This window comes from Ochotona princeps, chromosome 6 (genome assembly GCF_030435755.1).
Source record: "Ochotona princeps isolate mOchPri1 chromosome 6, mOchPri1.hap1, whole genome shotgun sequence".
Classification (NCBI taxonomy): Eukaryota; Metazoa; Chordata; class Mammalia; order Lagomorpha; family Ochotonidae; genus Ochotona; species Ochotona princeps.
Window position 1 is genome coordinate 15,139,246 of NC_080837.1, and position 25,093 is coordinate 15,164,338.

The window sequence follows — 25,093 nt, forward strand, 5'->3', positions numbered from 1 at the left end:
AGCCTCCAGGCTGGAAACCACACGGCCAAGCCATCCTGTGGCGGGGGTTGTGGGGTGCTGTAGATTGTGGGGGACACAGATCCCACAGGGCAACAGGAAGTATGAAGGACAAGAGCTTTCTATCCTACCACATCTGCCAAGCATCGTGGCAGCAGCACTGGGTGCCAGGGAAGAAGAGGAAGATGGCATCTTGGCTCACTATCCTTTTGCAAGGGTTTTTCTCTCTCCTAAGAGCACAGTTAGGATCCCAAGAGACAGGCCCCGTGAGCCCAGATGGTCACGGTACAATGTATGGGATCAGATTTCTACCCTTAAACTCTAACAGCTCCCAGGATCACGACACTGAATCTGCAGCCAAGTAGCCATATGCTCCAGCTGAAGCAAAGGTCATAGGAGCTGGACCACAATGCCACCAGTTACTTAGAAAATTTTTTTAACTTTTTATTGAAAAGACAGATTTATAGAGAGAAGGAGAGACAGAAAGATCCTCCATCTGACAATTCATTCTCCAAATGGCTGCCATGGCCAGAGCTGAACCAATCCTAAGACATGAGCCAGGAGCCAGGAGCTTCTTCCAGGTCTCCCATGCAGGTACAGGCTCCCAAGGCTGTGGGCTGTCCTCGACTGCTTTCCCAGACCACAAGCAGGGAGCCGGATGGGAATTGGAACAGCCAGGACATGAACTGGCACCCATACGGGATCCTAGTGCTTGCAAGGGGAGGATAATTAAGCCATTGCACTGAGCCTGCCACGGATTACTTTCAAACCAACACCAGTCTTGACTAACTGAAATTCCCCAAGGAAGCAGGGAGGCTGGGGTGGTGGATGGGGAGAAAGTCCCAAGGGCTTAGAGGAGCTGCCAAGGCTACGAGTAGAACAGCCCAGCATCTGTGCCACGTTCACCATCAAGCACATCTGGAAAACTAGGTCAATCTCTAGGGGTTCCATTGTGCTTCTCACCACTGCCCCCCTCCACCACCCCAGCTCCTCTCTCCAAGGAATGCTCATCATGGTCTCACACATAAGTCCCTAGAGGTCAGCCAGTGTCCAGGCCACTGGTAAGCAGGAAACAGCACCCCAGAATGATGCAAAGTCACAAGCAAAAAGCCTAGGCTTTGCTACCGCCTCATTGCATGAACATGAACAAGCTGCTGCACCTTGTCAGGGCCTGTTTCCACACCTGTTAAGGTTGCACAGAGGAGTAACAGGGATATGACCCGCACGATGGCAGGGACCACCCTCCCCACTTCACAGCTTCTAAACAAGACACAGATTCCTGAACTTAGGTTCAAAGAGTTGAGGTGTGCAGGTCAAGCATCACTGATGTGCCCGCTGCTTTCAAAGTTGATTTTTTTTTGGGGGGGGGTGGTTAAGTTTGACTCTAGGCATCTGGAGAGACATGAAGATTCCACATGCTGAATTCCTCAAGATGCCCCAACCACCATACTGTCAGGAGCAAGAGGGTGGCACCCTCATTTCTGGCTGCTTCAGTTTATCTGGGCACACTGTGACCCCAGCCCCAAGCACAGCAAGGCAGGCTGACACACAGGGCAGAGCAAGCCTGGGCCAGCCCTCGGGAAGAAGTCACACTCAGGGGACAATAAACCTCGACGCCTCCCCCTTGTCCCAACCTGCCATCGCTGGTTAACCCCGAAACCACTCCACGCCCCTCTGGCCTCCCCATCCACAGCCTCCCCACTCTGGGCTGGGTTCCTCTACCCTTCCAGGTCTCCACTGGCTCACAGAGAGAAGCCCCTCTTTTCAAAGATCCTCACAGAGATGAGATAGGATCAGCATGGGAAGGAGCTTTGCATTCAAAGATTTAAGTATTTGAAAGACAAAGAAAAAAAAAAGCTCTTCCATTGACTCATTCACTCCTCAAATGGCTATAATAAACAGAAGTCCAGAACTCCATCAGTCTCCCACATGGGTAGTGGGGGTCCCAGCACATGGGGCCATCTCCCATGGCTTTCCCAGAGTATCAGAAGGGAACTGGATAGGAGATAGAGCAGCAGAGGCTCAAACCACTGTTCATATGGAATGCCAGCATTGCGGGTAGCAGTTTAACCCACTGGGCCACAGGGCAGGTACTTTATAAACTGTAAAAGTGCTGTACAAAGCAAAGCTCACAGTGGTACCAGCAGCTGAAAAAGGCCCTTATTTTCTGACACATGGACACACCCTGTGGAATCTTCCTCCACTAATTATAAACTGTCCCAGGTCACCCATAAAGTGGGGGAGCCTACCACTTCCCCTGTCCCTAGCCAGGGTTACTATAAAACACTACAGTCTACACTGCAGAGTATAAGAAGTCCCCTAAAAAACCCATGGAAAACATGGATTTCAAGCTCCTTGAACCAAAATAACTGAACATTTCTATTTGAAATGTAGAGAAACAGAGCAAAACTGGGATTCGGAACAGGATTTAGGCAGCCCGAATAGCATCTTTATCACCACACCAACTTATAAATCCATGTTTAATTCCTTCTAGACTGTGTATCACTCTGCTGAGAGATGAGGAAGATAAGGGATGGCACAGTTGCAAGGAAATTTGGCTTCTTTCCCTGGTATTAAAAAAAAAAATCACCAAGAGGCTCAAGGAGAAATGAAACAAGGGGCAAAGAGTAGCTTGGTGCAGACACACACACACAAACACACCGCAGTAAGGAAGCAAGGGTGGACTGGCGGCAAAGTGGCCCAGGCATGAGTGTGAGGTTTCAGGGTGCCTCTTTCAGTGCTCTGTGGTCTCCTGGCCTGGCTTCCTCAGAAATCAGAGCCCAGCGCAGCTGCACTCCCCTCAGAGAAAAGCTGACTACGCCCAAGACACCTGTAGCAGCACACCGGGGACAGCTCGCTTTACATCCAGCAGTGTATCAGGCCCCTCTCCCTTGGCTCATGGCCCCTCCCCCTCGGCTGTTCTGTCCAAAAAAAGGTCACCCTGACCAAAGCCACCCCACTGTTCCCCTCTCACCCCAGGACAGCACAGACATAGCGGTGGGAATGCAACACGACACTGGGATGCTCAAGCAGCATTCTCTGCCCAAGCCTGGCTCACTTGCCTCCCTCTTCCACAGTCCTCACCCTCTCTGACACCTTTCACACGAGCCATCCCAGCTCCTGCCCATCCTACCCGGTCTCCCCCAGTGCAGTAGACTCAATGAAGCAACACCGGTGAGCTCAACCTCACTGAGGGGAGATCAGCTCACCCCAGGGTGTTCCCACCCTGCCAAGTTGCAGTTGGACAGCATGGTCAGGAGTGCTGGGCACAGGGTTTCCAGGCTATGACAGCTGTCCATCAGTGAGCGGGGTCAGAGAATCTGATGGAAACTGTGGCTTCCCAAGGGCTGGCTCGCTCCGCCCATTTTAGACAAGACTGGCATCATGGCAAAACAATTTCAAAACGCGGAGACCATAAACACAAGATTAAAAGGTGAAGTGAAAAGGGATGAGATGCTTACTGGAAATTAAAATTATGCTGCCCAGAACACACTCTTTTTTAAAACACAAAACGCACACACACACATATATACACACACACCTGTCTACATGCTACCTAGGCCTCCCCCTACCCCTTCTCCACTCCAGAAGGATGTACTTTGCACTGGACATGACTTTCTTATCTGCTCTGGTCACACTCAGCTTGTGACCAGTGACCGTGAAACCTGCAACAGCAACCTTGGCCACAACCAGGGTGGAACAAACCCGGGGCCTGTGCTCACTGATGCACACACACCTCGTTTACTCCTTGGGACGATCACAAATCTTGGGATGCATGGGGACCCACTCCCTGTCACACCTGCAATGTAGCTACTGCAGACAGGTGACCACTAGAACCACCCAGACTTTCCCTGCCTGGTAGCTCTGGGCCAAGAGAGAAGGCCCCTGCAACCAGAACGGTTAGAGATGAGGGAGAACAGGTGAAAATCAAAACAGGACCCTGGCCCCCATTGCCTCTTCCCCTGCAAGAAAAGCTGAGGGAAAAATAAACAAACAAACAAAGAATAGAAAAACAAGGTCCAGGAAGTCGGGGTGCCTACCAAGACTGCCTGTCCAGAGTTGAGGTGTACTGGGATGGGGAGCAGGGAGAAGACGTGCCCAGCATGGAGGGAACCCCGTGAGTCTGACTTTTGCTGGCTCAAGACCTTGGCCTGGGAGGTGCCAGGCCTACTCCCTGCATATTTCAAACAGTGACTGAGGGACCACATGCAGGTCCCTCCCTAGCTATTGTCATATCTGTATGTCTTCAACTTTCCAGTAAGCCTCCCAGCTTCAGGGTCCTGGGGCCTCTCTGTCTCCCCAGGGGCCTTGCTCAGTCTCAGAACCGCATACTCACTGACCTCAAAAGCAGCAGCAGCTTGCATACATCCTGTGTGTGCCCCACCTGCACCCCACACCTGGCCACCTTACAAGCTCCTCCCACACCCTTTTGTGCGGGAAATCCTTCAAGGCTAATCAGAACCAACATTTCTCTTCCCTACGTTTGCTCATCCCATACATGTAGGCACTCATCTGGGCACTGCAGCCACAGACACCTGCCTATCCTCCATCTGCATGGGAGGGCCCAGCAGAGGTGTCCCTTCCCCAGGTGGCCTTGTCCACCCACAGGTGATGGAAGGAAGGGACTCCTTGGAGGGAGTCAGGAACAGCCAGGCCGACGTGGCAGGACGCTCTCGGCCAAAGCCAGGGAGGCTGTGGTTCTTGGAACCCACCAGGAAGCCATGCCGGCACGTGTGGGATGCAGCTGTTCTCAGCTTCAGGCAAACAGCAAAGGAAGGAGGGTGAACAGCCTGCACAGTGCATTCTGGCTCCACCCCCAACCCTCAACCCTTGCTCAGTTCCCCCCCTCCGCCCCCATTTCCTGAGCAGAAATAATCAACTTCAAATGGTGCCACGACCTCAAACACACCGGAACCCCTCCCCAGAACAGAATCGGGGCTCCCAACCACGTGGCAGTTGGAATTAAACCTCCCTTCCAGGGCCTGGAGCGCCCTGCCTTGCCAGGGTTGGGGGGGAGGGGTGTGCCTCTGGCTCTATCCACCATCATTCACTGCCACTCTGTCGCCAGGACACACACCTGCCACAGCGAAGGTGGCTTCACACACACACACACACACACACCCCTGCAGCTGGGAATCTTGGTTACGCCTCCTACACACTAGGTCCACCTGGCCAAAATAGTTTCTATTTTAAAGTGAGAGATTGCGGAAGATATAGGTAAAGCACCCATCTACTGGTCCACTTCCCAAGATACCCACAATGGCTGGTCCCTAAGCAATGAGTGAAGACCTCAATCGGGGTCCCATCATCACTGCCTCCCAGGGTGCACACTAGCAGGAAGCTCAAATTGGGAGGCAGGGCTGGTACTTGAACCTGGGCACTCCAACACGAGATGCAGGCTTCCCAACGGGCATTGTAACCTTTTGGTCCCACATCTGGAAAGCTTTTTAAAATGCTAATCTCTCACACCCTGCTCCTAGCCCCACCTGCAGAAATTCATTCATTGGTCTGAGGTGTAGCCTCATCAGACTATTCTTTTTTAAACATTTATTTATTTTTCGGAAAGAGAAGAAGAGACAGAGAGAAAGATCTTCCATTCATTGGTTCATTCCTCAAGTGGCCACAAGCCAAAGCTGAGCCAATTCAAAGCCAGGAGCCAGGAAATTCTTCCGGATCTCCCATGCGGGTGCAGGGTCCCAAGGCTTTGTGCCATCCTCGACTGCTTTCCCAGGCCACAAGCAGTGAGTGGGATGGGAAGTGGAGCAACCAGGACAAGAACTGGTGCCCATATGAGATCCCAGGGTTTGCAAGGTAAGGATTTAGCCACTGAGCCATCGTGCTGGGCCCACATCAGACTATTCACGGTTCGGAAACTCCGACTGTGACCTCAACAACCAAGTGTGAATCGTTAGGATGCAAGTGTCCTAGCTGCTGCAGCTCAGCTCAAACCAAATCCCTTTCCACCCAGTCCTCAGCCGCAGGCTCCAGCTCTAGTCTCCCCGGGGGAACAGTACAGCAAGTCTGAAACTCTCTGAATGAGTAACAGACTCAATTTCTTTGAATGCAGACGTAGGCATGAGAAGGCTGAAGGTGGCCCAAATTTTTAAATCCTGCTAAAATCCTACACTCTTGGTTCATAGAAGAAGAGACCAGGAACTAGGGGGAGCAAATGATTCCCTCAAGGTCGCAAAAGCCACAGAGCAGCCCGGTTGGAGATGGACAGTTGACACCAGCATCATCGCCATGGAACTAGACAGGTGTCATTCTCTAACAGTTCCAGCCCCAAAGCCTCAGGTCCCCGGCCAGCCTGACAGGATTCTTGGTCAAATTGTCATCCCTAGAGAATCTTCCTGCTGGCTGGCTGAGCTTCCTCGGGAGAAGCCCGTTGGCACGAAACGCCCAAGCCCCCTCATGAAAAGGTGGTCTGTTGAGCAGCAGGCCTGGGAAGCTGCAGCCAGCCCCCCCACCCCCAGTCCCTCCTGGCTTTTTGTGGAGAAGAGAGAGCTGACTGTTGGCTGCAAAGTCTCGAACCAAGCTGTGAACACGTTCCCTTCCTCCCTGCAGTTTTAAAAGATTTATTTTATTTTTAATGGAAAGTAAGATTTTACAAAGAGACAGAAATATCTTCTGTCCACTGGTTCACTCTCCAAGTAGCCACCACAGCCTGAGCTGAACCAGTCCAAAGCCAGGAGCCTCTTCTGGGTCTCCCATGCAGGGTGCAGGGTCCCAGGGCTTTGGGGCATGCTCTCTACTGCTTTCGCAAGCCACAAGCAGGGAGCTGGATGGAAGTGGTGCAGCAGGGACATTAACTGGTGCCCATGTGGGATCTCAACATGTACAAGGCAAGGACTTAGCTACTACGCTATTGCATCAGGCCCCTTCCTGCATTTCTTTCTTTTTTTTTTTTAAGATTTATTTATTTTTATTACAAAGTCAGATATACAGAGAGGAGGAGAGACAGAGAGGAAGATCTTCCATCCGATGATTCACTCCCCAAGTGAGCTGCAATGGGCCGGTGCTATGCCAATCCAGAGCCAGGAACCCGGAACTTCTTCCAGGTCTCCCACGCGGGTGCAGGGTCCCAAAGCTTTGGGTCATCCTCGACTGCTTTCCCAGGCCACAAGCAGGGAGCTGGGTGGGAAGTGGAGTTGCCGGGATTAGAACCGGCGCCCATATGGGATCCTGGGGCATTCAAGGCGAGGACTTTAGCTGCTAGGCCACCTTGCCGCCGGGCCCCCTTCCTGCATTTCTAAGGCACCACCATCGGGGGACAACTGGGGCCTAGAACAGGTTTCCCAGCTTAAGGCTGAAGAAGAATTCCCCTTTGCACCACCTCTGGCTCCCTGGGGGCAGGAATCTGCTCACCTGCCCAAATCAACAGTGCATTTGCATACTTCCCATCACCACCACCACTGCTACCACCAGCAATGAAAGAAATTCAACAAATACCAGATGGATTGAACAATGACTGTAATGCAATTAACTAGGATCATTAAGGAAATGGCCCACCTATGAAGGCAAAGCCTGTGGTGGGAACTTACATTTGGCTCCCCCAAAAACATGTGTATCAAGACAACAGCAGAGGGGCTGGCGCGATGGTTCAACTGGCTAATCCTCTACCTATAAGCACCAGCATCCTATATGGGCACCGGTTTGTGTCCCGGCAGCCCCACTTCCCATCCAGCTCCCTGCCTGTGGCCTGGGAAAGCAGTCGAGGATGGCCCAAAGCCTTGGGACCTTGCACCCGCGTGGGAGATCCGGAAGAGGCTCCTGGCTCCTGATTTTGGATCAGCTCAGCTCTGGCCATTGCAGAAACTTGGGGAGTGAAACAACAGAGATGGGAGATTGATCTATTTCTCTCTCTTTCTGTAAATCTGCCTTTCAAATAAAAATAAATAAATTTTTTTTTAAAAAGGAGAGAGAGCAAGAAAGGAGTCAAAACTGTGACCCACTAGCCTTGCCCTGCAGAGCAACGAAGCCCAGCTGATGGTTCCATTTTCTCATGACTGCAGTTAAAACATATAGCAGGAAAGAAAGACAAAACCAGCCAAGAGGCCATTTAGGGAGATCCCTGGATCAAAACCCTTCTGTGAGTAGGGCTAGTTCACCCTCCTCCCAACAGTAACCACTTCCCACATGAACCCCAGGAAGGCGGCCATGCAGCCCACAAGAGAGAGAGACATGCGACCACACTTCCCTCTTACAAACAGGCGCCGGCGAACATCTGAGACCACAGGTCCACAGCTATGGTTTACACAAAGGGGCGGGGGGCACCCTGGCACAGCTGTTGAGGGGGGCCTCCCGTCCCCTCCACACACATGCCTAAGCTCCCTCCAGGCAGAGGTGAACCTGCACCATTCACTGCAGAATGGAAGCTAACCCACAGCACCAGCATCACAGGGGGACAAGGCTGGGGTTTCACACCCACGCTCACCTGGCCACTATTCCCCGGAACTGACAAAGTGTCTAGGAAAGCAGCTGCTTGGGTCAGAGGGGGGAGGGTTCCATGCCATTCGGGACAGACTACAGATGGGGTAGGTGGGCTGTCCCTTTACACCCACCCTGCCAGACCCCACCTTCTGGATCAGTAAGTGGTGGCAGATTGTTTTCTTTCTTTTCTTTCTATTTTTTTTTTTTTTGCCCCATCAATGCCCAAACTGCCACTCTTCCGATCACGCAAGTGGGTGAAGCAGGCAAGCCTCAAACCCCACATCTCCTGGCTCCCAGAGCATCTAGGAAAGCGAACAGGAGGCTTAGGGACAGGTTCCGCTTTCTCTCAATGCCAATGAAAAGAGCTCCTGTGAGCAGTGAAGGTAGGGATGAGCAAGATCTGGGCCAAAGTGGCAAAAGGCCACAGGAACTGGCGGTACTTGGATAACAACCACCCGTAATTGTGAGATGTCCCTTTCTCCCCACGTCCAGCAAGTGAGACATGCCAGGACATCCGAAAGGATTTCACACAGGGTTTGCAAGCTGGAATACCCCAAGGCCCATGGAGACAGCCACCCCAAGGGGAGGCAACCCAGAGCACTCAGCCCTGTCCCCCCTCACCCCGTCCCACCAGCAAATTTCTCTCGCATCTACCTCTTGTCAGCAGAGTTCTGAGTGGCTCTGAAACAACCCTAGCCCAGTCCTCAGGCCCTGAGGGTACCCACTGTGCCTCCCTCCTCCACTCTCCAGCCCCAGCTGGACACCTCTTCCAGGATGGGCAGCAGGCATCCAGCTGTGAGAGGTTCCGAGTTTACTGACATCCCAGCTTCCCCATTGGCCCCTGCATGCCACAAGGACAGCACTGGCCTCTTACAGTGTGGCCAGCACAGGCTTGGAGATCAGCAAGTGTCAGAAAAACGAAAGTGCGATCAACTGCAACTCAGGAAATGCTACTAAGCAGAGGCAGACACCAGACCCTAGCAGTTCAGATACCTGAATCCCCTGTGGGATGCCGCTGGCTCATGACTCCAGCTCCCCGCTAACACAGGCCCTGGAAGGAGGCAGCAGTGATGGCTCACTGGATTGGAATCCCACCACCCACGTGGGAGACTTGATTTAGTTTCCAGCTCCCAGGTGCTGCCTGGCCTAGGGCCAACTGTTGTGGGGAGTTAGTCAGCGTGCCAGAGCACCTCTCTCCCTTCTTTCTCTCCCTCTGCTTTTCAAACTTAAAAAAAAAAAAAATGCATTACATCACACGAAATACTTTTAGAAGTCTGAAGAACTAGCCTGGGTCCTTTAAGTTGATCACATGCTGTTTCTGTCATGCGTGACACTAGTCAATGGCAAGGCAGAGGTTCCCATCAAGTCTTTCAGCCAGGGCCAGGAGAAGCAGCCCTTTTCTGCCTCTGGAAGCACCTGCTTAAACAGGGTCATGTCTCAGCATGGCTTAGCGATGGACGGTTCCTCACACATCCTGAGGCCTGGACTCTCCTGTTCCAGGCCTCCCGGGGAAGAAAATATATCATGTTACTGTGCAAGTCATGTCCAGCCTTACAGGATGACCTGGCAGCCCCCATGACCCCAGGGCTCCGTTCCCATGCCTTACCAGTGTACCAGAACACAGTTGCAAATACTAGGTGCCCCTTCTCAGTCCTACACATGCCTCTTGGTGTCTGTGGGGGAACAAAAGGGGAACTGCATCTTGTTCTATTTATAAGATCTCGTAGAGTCTCAAAAGCTAACAACCAGGGCACGGCGGAGGTCCAAGCAGGTGGCCAGCTGGGTCTGTGAGCACACACAGCTTTCCTCCACCTCTCTTCACTCTTCCGTGTCACCTGGGCTGTTCTACTCAGAGCTTGGTAGTCACGGTTAACTCGGAGAGCTTAGAGAACACAAGCCCTCCTCCAGAATCCCAGCAAATGAGTTGGGGTTGCGGGGAGGTTTGGACAACTGTGGAAACAAACCAGGAGGAGGAGGGGGACTGGACAGGAAGTAGTGGGGCAGGGCAGGGGGGAGCCACAGAGCTACACTGGGCAGAGGGGGTCATTTGGGGCCACTCGCTCGCTTCCCGGGGCCTGGCGTGATCTGTGCCTCCAGCACAATCAAAGAGAAAGCAAAGAAAGGCCAGCCTGCTGGTATTTTTAATTCCTTCCTCCAAGCTTTCCAAAATTTTCCCGCAGAAGGATCCACTACAGCTTCAGCCCTCCCAGTCAGAAGCAACATACAGATCTCGGCTAAAATGGGGGGAAGGCAGGCTGGGAGGAGCGGACAGGAGAGGGCACCCCAGAAGTCTCTGCTCTTGGCCACCAAGTGTCAGCCAAGTTGCACTGGGCCCAGGGCCTCAGCTGGGGTTCAGAGCCAGATGACAGTGCAGACATTTGAGAACCAGGTTCTACCCCATCACCACCACCTTATGCTCCCCCCATCTTCCACCACAGCCCTTGTTCTCACAGCCCTTGCCCTCTAAGTACCACCAGCACATGGTCCCCAACTCCCACACTATGGTCCACAGATTAGGGAAGTCTTTTGCAGGCTTAAAACCTAGAGGTATAGGCCTGGCATGGTAGCCTAACAGCTAAAGTCCTTGCCTTGAATGCACCAGGATCCTATATGGGTGCCGGTTTGTATCCCAGTCAGCTCCACTTCCCAACCAGCTCTCTGCTTGTGGCCTGGGAAAGCAGTCAAGGATGGCCCAAGGCCTGGGGACCCTGCACCCACATGGGAGACCCGGAAGAAGCTCCGGGTTCCTGGCCTTGGATCGGCTCAGCTCCAGCAGTTGCCATCACTTGGGGAGTGAATCATCGGAAGAAGATCTTCTGTCTTTCCTTTTCTCTGTATATCTGACTTTGCAATGAAAACAAATAAATATTTAAAATATATATATACATTAAAAAAAAAAAACTCATGATGCTCAGGAGCTTAAACAGGGCCTGCACCTGAAGAGCAGGAAAAGCAGCAATTCCATAGCCCCCTGCCTACCCTGGCTCATCCCTTTCTTCCTGTCTTCTTGGTCAGGTGACACAATTACAAGGACATGGGGAAGGAGATGCAAGCAGACTCTTCCCCCAGGTTTAGGCCCCACTTTCCAGCAGTAGCTATTAAGAACACTGGCCCTTTTTTTCCCCCATTCATGGGAATTGCTTTGATGGCAAATCCTGACTGCCTGGGTCCCAGTGAGGGGGAACATTGAGGAGAAGAGCCACCTCCACTCTTTACCACGAGCCTTGAAGCAACTCCCCTAAGTCACCCAGGCCTGGCTTCCCTGGTTGACATGGACATCAGTATACTGGCAATGGCACGGTATTTCTCATGAGGACAAGACAGGCAGCTCCAGAACAGAACACTGGAGTTCAGATTCCTGTTCTGCCCCTGATCCCTCCAAGCTCTGCCTGCTCTGTGCCTGTGGAATCCAAGCTCTCCTGCCACCTGAGGCCCTGCGGCTCACCCACTCCAATGTCTGCCACACAGCAGGCCCTCAGCTCAAGCAGCACGCACCAGGATCACTCCATATAAAAAGGCTCTAGTGGTGTGCTAAAAGTGAGCATGGCTGACCAAACCATCTTCTGACTCAAATTCTTGGCTAGGGCTAGAAGCAATAGCTTGCTCAAGTGTCCAAGGCAAGGCACTGGAGGAGCACATGCACCCAAAATTAATTTTCCTGCTCAACTGCCTGTAGGATCCATGTTTTGTTCTAAAGCAAAGCCCTGGGTACCAAACTGGGAAGCCACAGCTCCAACTCCATCAGCAACAGACTTAAGCGCTACCATCACAAACATAATGAACTAGTTGCAGGGTCGGTGTTGTGGTACAGTAGTCTCAATCCCCAGTCGCGACACCAGTGTCCCATATGGGGAGCCAGTTCATGGTCTGGTTGCTCCACTTCTGATCCAGTTTTGTGCTAATGCAGCTGGGAAAGCAGCAGAGCGGTTGACAAGTGCCTGGACTCCTACCACCCACGTGGGAGACCTGGGTGGATTTCCAGGCTCCTGGCTTTGACCTGGCCCATCTCTGGCCATTGCAGTCATTTGGGGGGAGAATCAGTGAATGAAAAGAATCTTTCTTTCTCCGTGTCACTTAGCCCTTCAAACAAATATTTTTTAAACCCTATCAATTTCAATGAGCAATGAATTAACTCTAAAGAGAAAGTGAATTGTACTCCCTTTCTGAAGTACCCATGATTTTCTTCACTCACCATGACAAAATGGACATTGATGTAAATAAATGATTTTACCCTCTCTCACACACACACAAAAATATATACAGGCTGATTCTATTATTCTCTATCACTCTATAAATCTATAACAGGGAATGCAGGCCTTTTCACAGATAGCAGTATCGTCTGAAATCGAAAAGCCCGACCAAGACAATCAATGAAGAAATTTAAAACACTGACCTGGGATGACCCAGAGGTACCGGAACCAATCTCCAGGCCATTGCCTGGGGGCCTAGATCCCTACATGGAACCCATCAGCACACCACTGAGTTCCCAGTGGTGCTGGTACCACATCTCCCTGGCTACATACCTGAACACTCAGCTCCCAGAGCCCCTGCTCTCTGCCAGCCATGTCTTCCTTCCAGCCTGACAGCCTGGACTAGACATCGCCTAGAGCTGTGCACCTGCCAGTGTGAGGAAGCTAGCTTTGACCTGAATAAACCAGCACCTCAGAGCCAGGGGCTGGAAACGCAACAGGGCTAGGGCTGGGCCAGTGGCTTGTGCCATGCCATTCCCCTGCTCAAAAGTCTGCTGTACACTTCCAGAACAAGATCCAGTACCCAGATGGGCTGGCCAGGCTGTCTGGAACATCCTCCTCCCAACTCCTCTCCAGCCACTCCCCCTCCCACACTCTGGCCACCCTGCCCATCCCGCTTTGCCCAGACACCACTCCATACCCACGCTCCCATGCATCCCACAGGGCCCTGCTCCCTCCACAACACAGGGTTCCACAGTGTCCTCCTTTGAGCAGTCCAGAGTCAGGACATCATGTTTCTCTATCCCCTATGACCCAACACAAAGCCAGGGCTCCACTCGGGATGCCCACGAATGAAGCATATTCAGTGGTTAGCTCTCTGCTCCACTTTTTGGGCAGGCAGTTGTACCATGTGGCACCTTGCCCCTGATGACCTGATTGAATTCATTCTGGCCCACGTACAAGGTGAGAGCCATCCATGCCTATGGAGCTCTCCATAAGCCTCACAATGGGTTGCCCACCCTGGGGCCTGGGCTTCAGGGCTGTCCCTACCACTGATAGGACAATGCATAGAAGAGACCTGGCCCTACTTCCAGAGGGTCCCAGAGCAAGGGGACCTAGAAAACCTATTGTCATACTGAACAGAGAAGGGCCAGGGACACACAGTTAACCAGATGGTTCCCTCATCCTTGCTGGTCAAACATCTGCAAGTCCAGATTTCCGTGCAGAATTCTCCGGCTCCTCATTTCCCAGTCACAGGTGGAGGCTCAAGGACGACTTTCAGTCTCTACTTCCCGCCTGTATCACTCCTACCACACACACATCCAGGGGCCTCCTACACATAGATCCCTACAGACCGGAGCATGGCTGCACCTGCCAAACCACAGCCCCCACAGCCTGCCCTCGGGTGGATGCGCCTGAGGACTTTGGAAGCAGGCTCAAGGACCTAGGGCAGGAACTGGAAGCAGTTTTGTCTAGTCTAGAAAGAGACTTGTCAGACTTGATCCTTGGCCCTAGTGACTCCTAGTCAGGAAGGTGGAGCTAGGGGTTGGGGTGGGGAGGGGAGAGCTGCTCTAAGCAGAGCTAAGGGCCACAGAGTCCACTGGCCCTGCCCTGGTCATTTCACAAACCATGAATTTCTGAAACTGGCCTGCTAAAGGTGCTGCTTCAGGGAAAGCTGGAACTGCCTCGTCATCAGACCTTGAAAAGAGAGAAAAAAAAAAAAAAAAACTACCAGAAACAATAAACACCACACAAGGTGGTGGTAGCTGCGGCAGTGGGCGGGCGCTATCAGTGACAAGCCGGTGAGTCAAGACCGTTTTTTTCTGCTTCAAGGGCTTTCCCCTCCTCCACCCCAGGAGCACTGATTCATCCCGAGTTTGTTTTCAGTACTATTATTTTTAGTCAGCTAAACAATGTTTAAAATGATGGTAGGGAAGGGGAGAGCAGGAGGGAAGAGCCAGCTAAGAATATGAATTCTCTCTCTCTCCCAGCCAGCCAGCTCACTCGGCTCTACATCAGCAGGTGGCAGAGTGGCAGCGGAGAGGGGAGAGGTGCTCCCCAGGTGGATGTACTGAAAACAGGTCCTTCCCTTGCACACACTGAGGCTCTCCAAACAGTGCTCCCTGGGAGTGGAGGGGGTGGGGATTGATTGGCAGCTATCACCAGGAAGTATTGGATACCACTCATCAAATTTCTTCCCTAAGAGGGAACATGAGGGACTGGTGCTATGGCCTTTGCTGGCATCCCATATGGGTGCAGGTTCGAGTCCCAGATGTTCCTCTTCCAATCCAGCTCCCCTTACTAATGCACCTGGGGAAAGCAACACAAGATGGTCCAGGTGTTTGGGACTCCTGTGCCCACATGGGAGACCTGAAGAAGCTCCTGGCTCCAACCCTGAATGTGGTGGCTATTTGGAGGAGAGAACCAGCAGATGCAAGAACTGTGTGTGTGTGTGTGTAACTGCCTTTCTAGTAAACAATCTTTAAAACAAATAGCCATCGAAGAAATCTATGATCTATTGTTTGAATGGTCTGGCTTTTATGTTTAAGAAGTCGGGGAGGAGGAGGCAAGATTCACTGAGCATCTTCTATGCGCTGTCCACTACAAACATTTGTCAAATCCTTCCTCTATGTTATCCACACGATTAAGCAAGTGGTCCCATCCCCATTTTTCTAGATAAGGAAACTGAGGCTTGGTCAGTTGACCAAATAAACACACCTAAGAACACCATACAACTAGCCAAATTCAAAAACCCTTCCAGGGATGGGCGTTGTGGCAGAGTTAAGCCACTGCTTGGAATACCAGCATCCCATATCTGAGTACCAGGTTCAAGTCCCAGCTAGTCTACACTTCCAATCCAGCATCCTGGAAGGTAATAGATAATGGCTCAAGTACTTGGGCCCCTGCCAGCCACGTGGGAGACACAGATGGGATTCGTGGCTCCTCACTTTGACCTGGCCCAACCCTTGCAACCCTTGCTGTTATGTGAACTACAGGAGTAAACTAGCAGATGGAAGATTTCTCTGTGTGTCTATCATTCTGCCTTTCAAGCAGATGAATATAAATAAATACACATTAAAAATAAAGCCCCCCCGACACCCTGTGCACTGCCCTCCACAGGTAATACCTAGAGAGCACTTCTGGTAGAGCTAAAGCATCACACAGGAGATACAAAAGGCAGCAGAACCAACCTGAATACCAAAACCTCCGTTCCACACAAGGAAGGAACACACACGGAGAGTCCAATACCAAGCAGAAGAGGAGAGTTTACAGCCACAGCGATTAGAAGCAAAGGGGGGGGGCGGGGAATCCCGATTCCATCATCGGCGTCTGCTCTCAACCACTTGTAACTACTCAAAAAGTCCTTGCTGAATCCATGACTCCATCTTTGGGCTGAGCCCAGAGGTGATTTTTTAAGGAAAAAATGCCTTTTGGCATTTTTGAGCTGTGACAGTGTAAAAACAGACCTTTAAAACACATACACCCAAAACGCATTACTATTTTCAAAAGTCCAGTATAAAAAAAAAAAAAAAAGGCAGTGACAGCTCGAAGTTACAGCTTGGCTTAGCAGCTTGTGAGGCAAACTTCTCAGCAAAAGGACCAGGGTTGTAACTCTGTTATTCTGCCGGTTTCAAAGGCAAACTTGGACACAATGTTTCCTAAACAATACTCGCCTCTTAAACTCCCCCACAAAGCCAAAACAGCCCAGATGTCAGCAGGGGGGAGCCTTGTGATCCAAAAAAAAAAAAAAGAAGGATTTTGGAGGAAATTCAACTGGTCACTTCCTAGCTTGGTTTTACACGTGTACCGCCCAGGCTGCCTGACAAACGGCCCCTACGTATACAATCCACGGGATCCTTTCTTTATATAGACGCACAAAAATAAATAAAGGAAGCTTCCTGAGCAAACTCTGACTTAGGAGCCAACATTTTCCACAGGTATCTCCTAGTGTGCCTACCTCTTCCATTTAACCATTTTTAGGCACTTGTGGTCATTAGTTTAAGTAAACTTCCTGCTCCATGAATAACCAAAAATGGCAACAAAAAAAAAATTGCTTACCGCATCCCCCCCCCCCCCAAAAAAAGCACTAACCCTGGCATTCAGCTATTTTTATATGCCTTTGTAGTAAAAAATTTCACTGATTTTGGAAGGGTAAGAAAGAGGCAACAAGGAGGGAGGGCATCCAGGAGATAAGACTGAATTGTGGTGTTTTTTTTGTTTGTTTGTTTTTGTTTTGTTTTGTTTGTTTGTTGTTTATTTGAAAGGTAGAGTAATGGAAGAGGCAGCGACAAAAAGAACCAGAGGGACCAGTTTACTGATTCAGTCCCCTAATTTACTGCAATGGCCACAAGCTGGATAACAAGGGCCCATATACAAGGCCCATCTTTTCCTGCTGTCCCAGGCACATTAGCAGGGAACTGGACCAGAAGCAGAGCAGCCAGGATTTGAACCTGGGAGATGCTGGCATCACAAGCAATGGCTTAATCCACTGTGCTACCATGCCAGGCCCATGAGTGACAGTTTTACTACTTTCATTTATATAAATTGTTATCAGGTTGATAGAGTCTTGGAACGGGATTAAGAGGATCTGTGATATGCAAAATAGGAGGTCCTAAAGGCTTGCATGGAAAACCAATTTAGAGCTAGAAAGGCCTGCATCTGAGTTTATCTGGCCCATTTCCCTATGGAAAACATCTGAGCCCAGCTAAGCAAAGTGACTTGCCAGAGGTCACACAGCTAATCAGAAACAGAGCTGGGTCTCCACTCAGCTCTGCTGACTGCTGCCTCCACAATCACCCTGCAGCCCTGTTGATTAGTCATTTTTCTTTGACAGCAATTGTGTCACTCCAGGAACATCAGTCCACAACAGAATCAGCCGAACGTCCTCATGATTAGGCTCCTCACATGTTCGCATGTGTTTTCATGTTCAACAGGGTGTCTCTGTCCAAACCCTGTGCCCAGGGGCCACCATGGCAGGTTGCATTTGACAGAAAATCAACAACAAGTGGAGCGTGGGCTGCAGAGTGGCTACTCGTCAAACTGTCCATTAAACAAAACAAAGAACAAAGTCACACACACACACAGCTTTGTCAGGAATTAATAAACTAGAGCATCAAGGGACTGAGGGTTTTTTTTAGCATTTACAAATCAACTGCACTGGGAACACATACAGCATTCTTATCCCAGCTGAGAACCCATGTTTAACACGCAGCGGACCTTGGTGGTGAGGGAAGGAAGGGAGGGGACAGCATCGGCCTTGTGCACTGTTTGGTCTAGGGCACCCAACACAGGGATTTCCAGCTGGCGGATGTCTGAAGGCAAGCAGCTAAGTGCATTGCCCACATTCTCTGGGAGTCTTCTCTGAAGCCTGGAATGGTTAGAAGCCAAACTTCTGTGGGGTCTGCAAGTGTGACTACTTTCAACGGTTTCCATGAGGCACTGCGCTTAAACTTGGAGATGCTGAAGGCACCGTGGGCCAGAGCCTAGCCAACAGTGGCCCAGCCATTCATGTCTGTGAAAGGCTGGTAAACAATTTAAGCCCCCCGCCCCAGGTGATCTCAGAGAGTTGACTTTCCAGGCTGTTCCAAAGCTACTGACTGTGGATATGGGGAAGTAAGTGGCGTGGCTTCTTGGTTTGGTTTTGAATTGGTCCAGATCACCAGAGAGACACAGAGGGCAGTTAATCAGGGCCGTCCCTGAGCTTGGTCAGCTGCAAAAGGGGCCTTCCCACCAAGGAGAACCTACAGCCTAGGACAGTGGAAGGCCAAGGCCACAGGAACCAAGTCCAATTCCATGGAACAGCAAATACTGCTGGGTTCTGTTTATTTCAGAGAGGAACACACGCAGAAGAATGGCTGAGTCGTACATCAAACGGCATTAAAAATCTCCTAATAAATTAACGAGTGGAAACGAACGGTCCCTCAGTTCATTAAATCACGTTAATTTTATTTCCATTATGATAATGCGGCCTTCATGAGTTGAGATTACTAAACCAATATTTATTTTTGAAAATCTCACTTTAATTGGATTCCTGATGTGATAAGCTTGAACCAAATTCTCTCGGTTTCAACTTTTTGAATTTCTCAGCAGAACTAAATCAATTGCTGTATTCCTAGTATTCAAACTGTCATTGAAAACTTTCTCTCCCAGCAAGGACTTTGAAAAATACTGGAAGTTGGTAGGTCAGTTGAGAAGCTCCAACTCAAAGGGATTTATACTTAGAAGCATTAACTCAGGCAAGACAACTTGGAAATCCTAAGCAACTCCAAGCATCCACTGGTTAGCGACCCTGCCACTTGTGTTCCAAGCTAATAGCCCTAAACTTCCTGCCCTCACGGGAACCTGAATTTCAAGTTTGTGATACTATACAACTTTTTTTTTTTTCATTTTGTGTTTTAACTTCAAAGAGAAAATGCTTTACAGCGGAGCCAACTACAACACCTGAGTGAGAGGTCCGGGTAACAGATTCACCAGCGTGTAGTTAGGGAAGCGGATGAAGACACCCCTCACTCCTGCACATCGCCACCCCAAGTGCCAGGAAGGCTCTCATCCTCACGTTGAGTGCCAGAAAGTTCTTTTGGATTCCAACTTTTGTTCCTTTCTTGGTTTTCTGCCACACATCGGCCTGCCTCTTCTCTCTACCGCCTCCCATGGTTAACTCTCCCTGTACTGATGCACAAAGCATGAGTCCTTTGCTGTACGTCTGGGCAAATCCATCTCGCACTCTGGATGGTGGGAGACGGTGCTCCCTGCCAAGGACAGGTGCCGGGCTGGGTCTCTGCAGCAGGTACCCAAGAACGACTGAGTTCACTCAACAACAGAGGATACAGATGGAAGGCTAAACACAGCACTCATGTGCATCAAGCTCCCTGGTTCACCAAACATTCACACAACATCCTGATAACACAGGTGTAGACACAAAGGTGCTAAAACAGGAAGTGAATTCTCATATCCACCCAGGCAGGAAAATGGCAGATACACCATCTGACTTCTGTGCTTCCCTCCATATTCCCCGGGGGCGGGGGGGGAGGGAAACAACCAAACAAAAAGCCTTTCCAACACAGTGAACATAAAAGTTTATGATATTTAAAAGATGCATTGGAGTCCTCCCTCCCCTAAAAATCACTTTCTGTTAAACCTCTTACGTCTTTTGTTGGCTGGTTAACAGAAAGAAATAGTAGTTAAAGATTCAAATAAAAGGATACTTAGTTCTCAGGAAAAAATGAGCTAAAAGATGGGTTTTGGTGTAGAACATTTTGAACTGTTTTTTTTTTTCAGAATGCCCCTGCCATTTATTTATTTTATTTATTTATTATTTTTCCTTTTTCAAGATCTGATTTGAAAGGCAGAGTGACAAGGCAGCTCTTGCAACTGCTGGCTTGCTCCTTACTTATGCTTGCAACAATCATTGCTGAGCCAGGCCAAGCCAGAAGGGGCCTGGAACTTTACCCAGACATCCCCTGTGAACAGCACAGGCCCAAGGCCTTGGGCCATCATCCACCACCTTGCCCGGGCACTTTAGTAGGAAATGGGATAGGCAAGTGGAACAGCCAGGACTCAAACCAGAATGCCAATATGGAATGCTGGTGTCACTAGCAGTGGCTTAACCCAATGCCCTACAACGCCAGTCCCCCAGAACATTCTGTGTACCCTGTAACGACCTGGCTTGTTCCTCCTCACAGGCAGGGACCTTCTCCTTAGCACAACATCTCCCCAGGTGCCTGTAATATTGACTCAGACATGGGAGGAGCCCTGTAGATATCCCTGAATCAACAAAACCCAACCCTGAAGCATCTGACGGGAACCAGGAGCACCAGGCTTTGTGCAAGATGCAGGGGCCCCAGCATTTAACTCCCGGGTGCCAGCAACAAGCTCCCCAGTTCCCAAGGACAAGTCCCTGTCTATCCTGCTTCCAGGTTCAGCCCCACCTGCAGCAGCTGCCCACGTTCCTGCAGGGCCCTCTCCTTCCCAAGACCCTCATCATCCCAGAATGTCACGCTCTGACTAGCGGCTACTATAGGCAAGAAGTGAAAGAAATGAAGACGTACAGGGGAGGAAAGGGAACCCTCCTGAGCCTTGGGCACTAGACTGCTCCAAAGCCTGAGAAAGGTGAGGATTTTTCTCCCGCAGGGTGAGTAAAGTCTGGGCACAGAGGTCAGGTGCAGAGAGGGAAGAGAGGGCTGTGTTCAGAGCCTGTGTTGGGCTCCACCCTCCCCCACTTGCCTCTAAAGTTGGTGCTGCAACACTAGAAAGCCCAAATCCCCTTCCAAACATAGTGCCTTCAGTTGGGCCCCAGCCCGCCCTGTCCCCGGCCACCAAAATGCAGGCCAAAGCACAGATCCCACTGGTGACGTGCTGTGTCTATCAGAAGAGCAGGCTGTTCAGTGTGCTGGGCTCCTTGTCATTGACATACCACCCCCGCCACCCCCTCAGTGCCAGTGCTTCTACTTCAGCTTATACGCCAGTGAGGAAGACACCTGAAGCTGGACTTGAGGTGAGGCATGATGTGCAGGGACCACATTTGGCCCTGTCCTTCCTGGGGAGTGGGTAAGTTGACTCAAGCTCCGGCAACTTCTGTTTCTGCATCCTGGGCATCCATGAGCTTGCTCATGCCAGCTCTCCTGATCAGCTCCCAGAGAGACACAAGCACATGGCCTCGTCCCTCAGGAACAGCTGCCAAGGCGCCCAGGGCTGTGCCTGTCACAATCCCCTGAGAACCCAGGCCCTAGGGTTCTCGGGCACCCTCAGGGCCCTGTCCCCTTACACAGTGGGAAAATCTTCTCCTTGGTCTCCTTCCCTAAGCCCCAGTTTCCAGTGGTGGTGTGGGAGATGGCAGAGGATGAATCAACAAATGATGCGGCAACAGTGCTGTGCACAGCCTAGCAGACACGCACGCAGCTCTCTCGAGCATGAGGGCCAGCTAGTTGCCCTCCCGGGGACATGGCCTTTGGTGTTCCGCTCATGACCAAAACAGCAGCAGCTGCTGCCAAGACAGACAAGGTGACCCGGAGGCGTGGGCACCAAATCCAGGGATGGAAATGCGTTTTGTCTGCATCTCCCCCAAGCAGGTGGGAAAAGATGCAAAATAAGACCTTCTTCTCCAGCCAGGGAGACACATTCTGGAGCTAATCAAGCCAGGAAAAATTGCTCTCCCACCCCTCCCCAGTAAGCCAGAGGATGGGGGAGGGGGGAAAAAGCATTGGCTGACCTCATTCAAGTAGCCAAAAGGGTCACCGGCCTCCTGCCACATCATGGAACTTTGGAAAAGGCAGGCCCTCACTGTCCCACCAACAAGGAAAATAAGGCCTGAAAAAAAGAGAACCCCCTTTCTGGTAGACACCCACCCCAGCTCACAGGACCCCAGCATTCCACTAGCAGCAAGTTTACAGCCTCCCAAGGAAGACCATGGTGGCACAGGTTGGCAGATACTGCAAGTTGATTTGGCCCAAGCCCTTTCCTCCCTGAGCAGGCCTGCTCAGCTCCTTAACGAGATCACCTCAAGCTCAGCTGCCTTCTGTATTTTCCAGGAGCGACTTTCTCTTTTGGAAGGTCCAATAAAACCAGACCGCGAGGGCTTTGTAAACTGTGCAACGTTTTCCACAGCTTTCCAATGCTTTCCCACTACCATCCCTCCCCCCCTGTATCCACGCATAATGCACGTGTCCTCAATACACCCAGGGAACACACAAGGTACACAGATGTGACAGGCTCCCTCCCTGGAAAGACAAGCAGGTTAGGACACCTGTCCTACCTTCAGAGTGCCCACCCAAGGACTAAAAAAAAAAAAAAATTGACACACCCGAAGAGATGGAACCAAGCCCCACGTTTCCAAGCGCTCTCAACCACACCACAGCACCTCCTGTGAAGCCCACGCTGGCTTCCCCACAGCTCATCTAGAGTTCTTCCTCTATACAAGCACACTCTCTGCTCCATCCAGCTCGTTAAAGAAGGAAAGAAAAAGAAACTCAGTATTTCTTAAGGCAGCCCTGCCACCATCTGCACCATTTATTTTGCAGGGAAGGCCTGCCCCCAGCTCACAGATGTTGCTTTGTGCCCTCCTGCCACAGCTGGCAGTCCTTGCACAGCTGCCCCAGCAGGTGGCCAAGGATGGAGTCCACTCCTGCCCAGAAGCGAGGCTGACAGTGCTAAGAGACCACTCCTCATTCCTCTGCAGCCTCGGATACCCCCAAAAGGCGCCCAATCGCGAGCGCACAAGTAAACATTATCCCTTGATTCAAAAGCTGACTTCAAAGAAGAGAAGTTAGAGACCCAGGCTCCCTCCCCCTCGGGGGGTTGGGAGGGAAGCACTCCGCTCACCGCTATTCCCAATTCCCCAGCAGGTACAGCTGAGCTCTAGAAGGCTCTGAGATATGCACAAGTCACTGACCCTACTGTATCAGCCATCTGTGAGCTCCCGCCAGACCCGGCCAGCCCGACGCGGGCATAAAGGAGGTTCCGACAGATGGCAAAGCGCTTTCAGAGTGCGGGCTCTATAGGAATGTGAGGGCGGCCGGGAGGCCCACTCTGGGGTGGGTTTTTTCTGAGACACTCCGGCCCCGCTCTGTTCCCGCGTTCACCTGCAATGTCTGGGGCTAGAAGAGGGACACCCACAGGGTGACGTATGGGCAGGAGGGAGCGGCGTGGGCGGGAGAAGGCCCCCCAACACACACACTCGTGTCCTGCCACTTGTATGTCCCGATTCCAAGTCACAGCACTGCGCAGCAACTGAAGTGAAGTGCGTGCGTGCAAAGGGGATGGGGGTGGCGGGAGCCTGGCACCACCCGGTCTAAAAATACTCGATAAAAATGCTAATCCCGAAGGCAAAGAAAGAACCAAGAAGGAATCTGTCCATCACGAGCAGCTTCGGCTGCGCACCCACCACCCCAGCTGTACCGACTGCATTCCAGCAGAGGCGGAAAGACTCGGGGAGGAGAGCTGGGGGGGGGGGGGGGCGGGAAGGGGAGAGGACCGGATCGCAGCGAAGAATGGCAGCGACACCTCGGCTGGCGAGCGCGGGCCGCGGGGGCGGGAGGCGCTGGCGGGGGAGGGGCTCCGGCCGGCGGAGCCGAACAAAGCCTCAACTTCTACTCCGCAGCTCCCGGAGGTGGGGGGCCGATCCCAGCAGCACCCTCTCCCTGTCCCCCCAACTCTTTCCGGGAGGTGGAAAACGAAGGTGCGGTCTGGAAGCGAAGTGTGCCGCGTGGAAGCCTTGCGCTCCCAGAAAAGGTTTTGTTTGGGGTCCTCCTCCGCACCTCCACCTCTTTTCCTTTCCCGGGCGTGCTCGCGATCCCCACCCGCGATCCCCGGGTCGCCAACCCTGCTTGGGTCGCCACGGCCGCGCCAGGGGGGCCTGGGCCCGACGCGCCCCCTTGGACCCCCACCTGGGGATGGTGATGCACTTGGTGTTGACGTTCTGCGTGGTGATGGCCTTCTCCAGCTCGTCTAGTTGCCCCGTCTTCTTCAGCTTCTTGACCAAGCTCTTGACCGCCTTCTCGCACCACTTCTCCTCCTGCCCATTCTGTTCGCCCTTCTTCCAGCCCAGTAGACGTTTTACGATCGGCGGGGTGAAAGGCAGGATGGACGACATGGCTGGGGAGGGTACGCGGGCGGCGAGGAGGCGCCCCCCCGGGGGGGCAAGACTCGGCGGGACACCGGGGGCGCAAAGCCGGGAGCTCGAGCGGAGCCGGCTGCGGCCGCCCCAAACTTTGCCTCAACTCCGGGCCAACTTGCCCCCGGGCGCCGGGCGCCAGGCCGCGGCGCTGCAGCCTGCGGGCTGGACGCGCGGCCTCTGCGCGCTGAGCGGCTCTCACGGACTGGAGTAGGGCGATCCGGCGGACGAGCTAGGCGGGCGGCAGTGGCGCTGGATCGGGGAAGGCCCCGGGCGTGGGGTGGAGGCGGAGGCCGCGAGGCTCGCAGTGGCAACAGAAAGTTTGGGTTTCCGCACGGGGTAGCTGTTTGGGTGCCGCCTCCGGGAAGGAAAGTCCAACCCCCAGCCAAACTTTGCTTGCCTCACTCGCTTTGATGCGCAGATCCCTCCGCCTCTACGGCCTCGCCTCCCCGACTCCCCCTTCTGCTCCTTCTCCTCCTCCTCCTTCTCCCGGCGCGCTCGCTCCCTCGTTCGTTCGTTCGCTGGCTCGCTGGGCCGGCCCGGGGCGTGCGCCGCGCTCCCGCCCGCTCCCAGTCTATGTTTCATGCAAATCCCCGCGCAGCCGGCCTGCCAGGCTCTGTCACCGCCCCCTCGCCACCGGGGCTCCCCGCCTCCTCCCCCGCGCCCTGTCGCCTCCTCCCGCCCCGGGCGTGCTGCCCGCCCCTGCTCGGCTGAGAGCGCTCGGCCTCTCCCCCCACGTCCCAACCCACCCACCCACCCGCCCACCGCCCCGCACCAAGCGCTCCCACGTGGGCGGCCCGATGCGGCCACGGGCCTCGCGGGGCTGGAGCGCGCGGTACCCAGCTCTGGTCAGGCCCGAAGTGGGAAC

General features: G+C 52.5%; 1 protein-coding gene across 1 annotated transcript in view; it reads right to left on the reverse strand.

The window, feature by feature from the left end:
- The window catches only part of SMAD3 (SMAD family member 3), a 107,986-nt gene extending 83,192 nt beyond the window's left edge, over window positions 1–24,794 (reverse strand). Inside the window, exon 1 of the mRNA XM_004577958.2 lies at window positions 23,999–24,794. Within this exon, the coding sequence (XP_004578015.1) occupies window positions 23,999–24,204 (206 nt within the window). The 5' untranslated portion in view covers window positions 24,205–24,794. The remainder of the gene's footprint in view (window positions 1–23,998) is intronic.
- Between the last annotated feature and the right edge of the window lie 299 nt (window positions 24,795–25,093).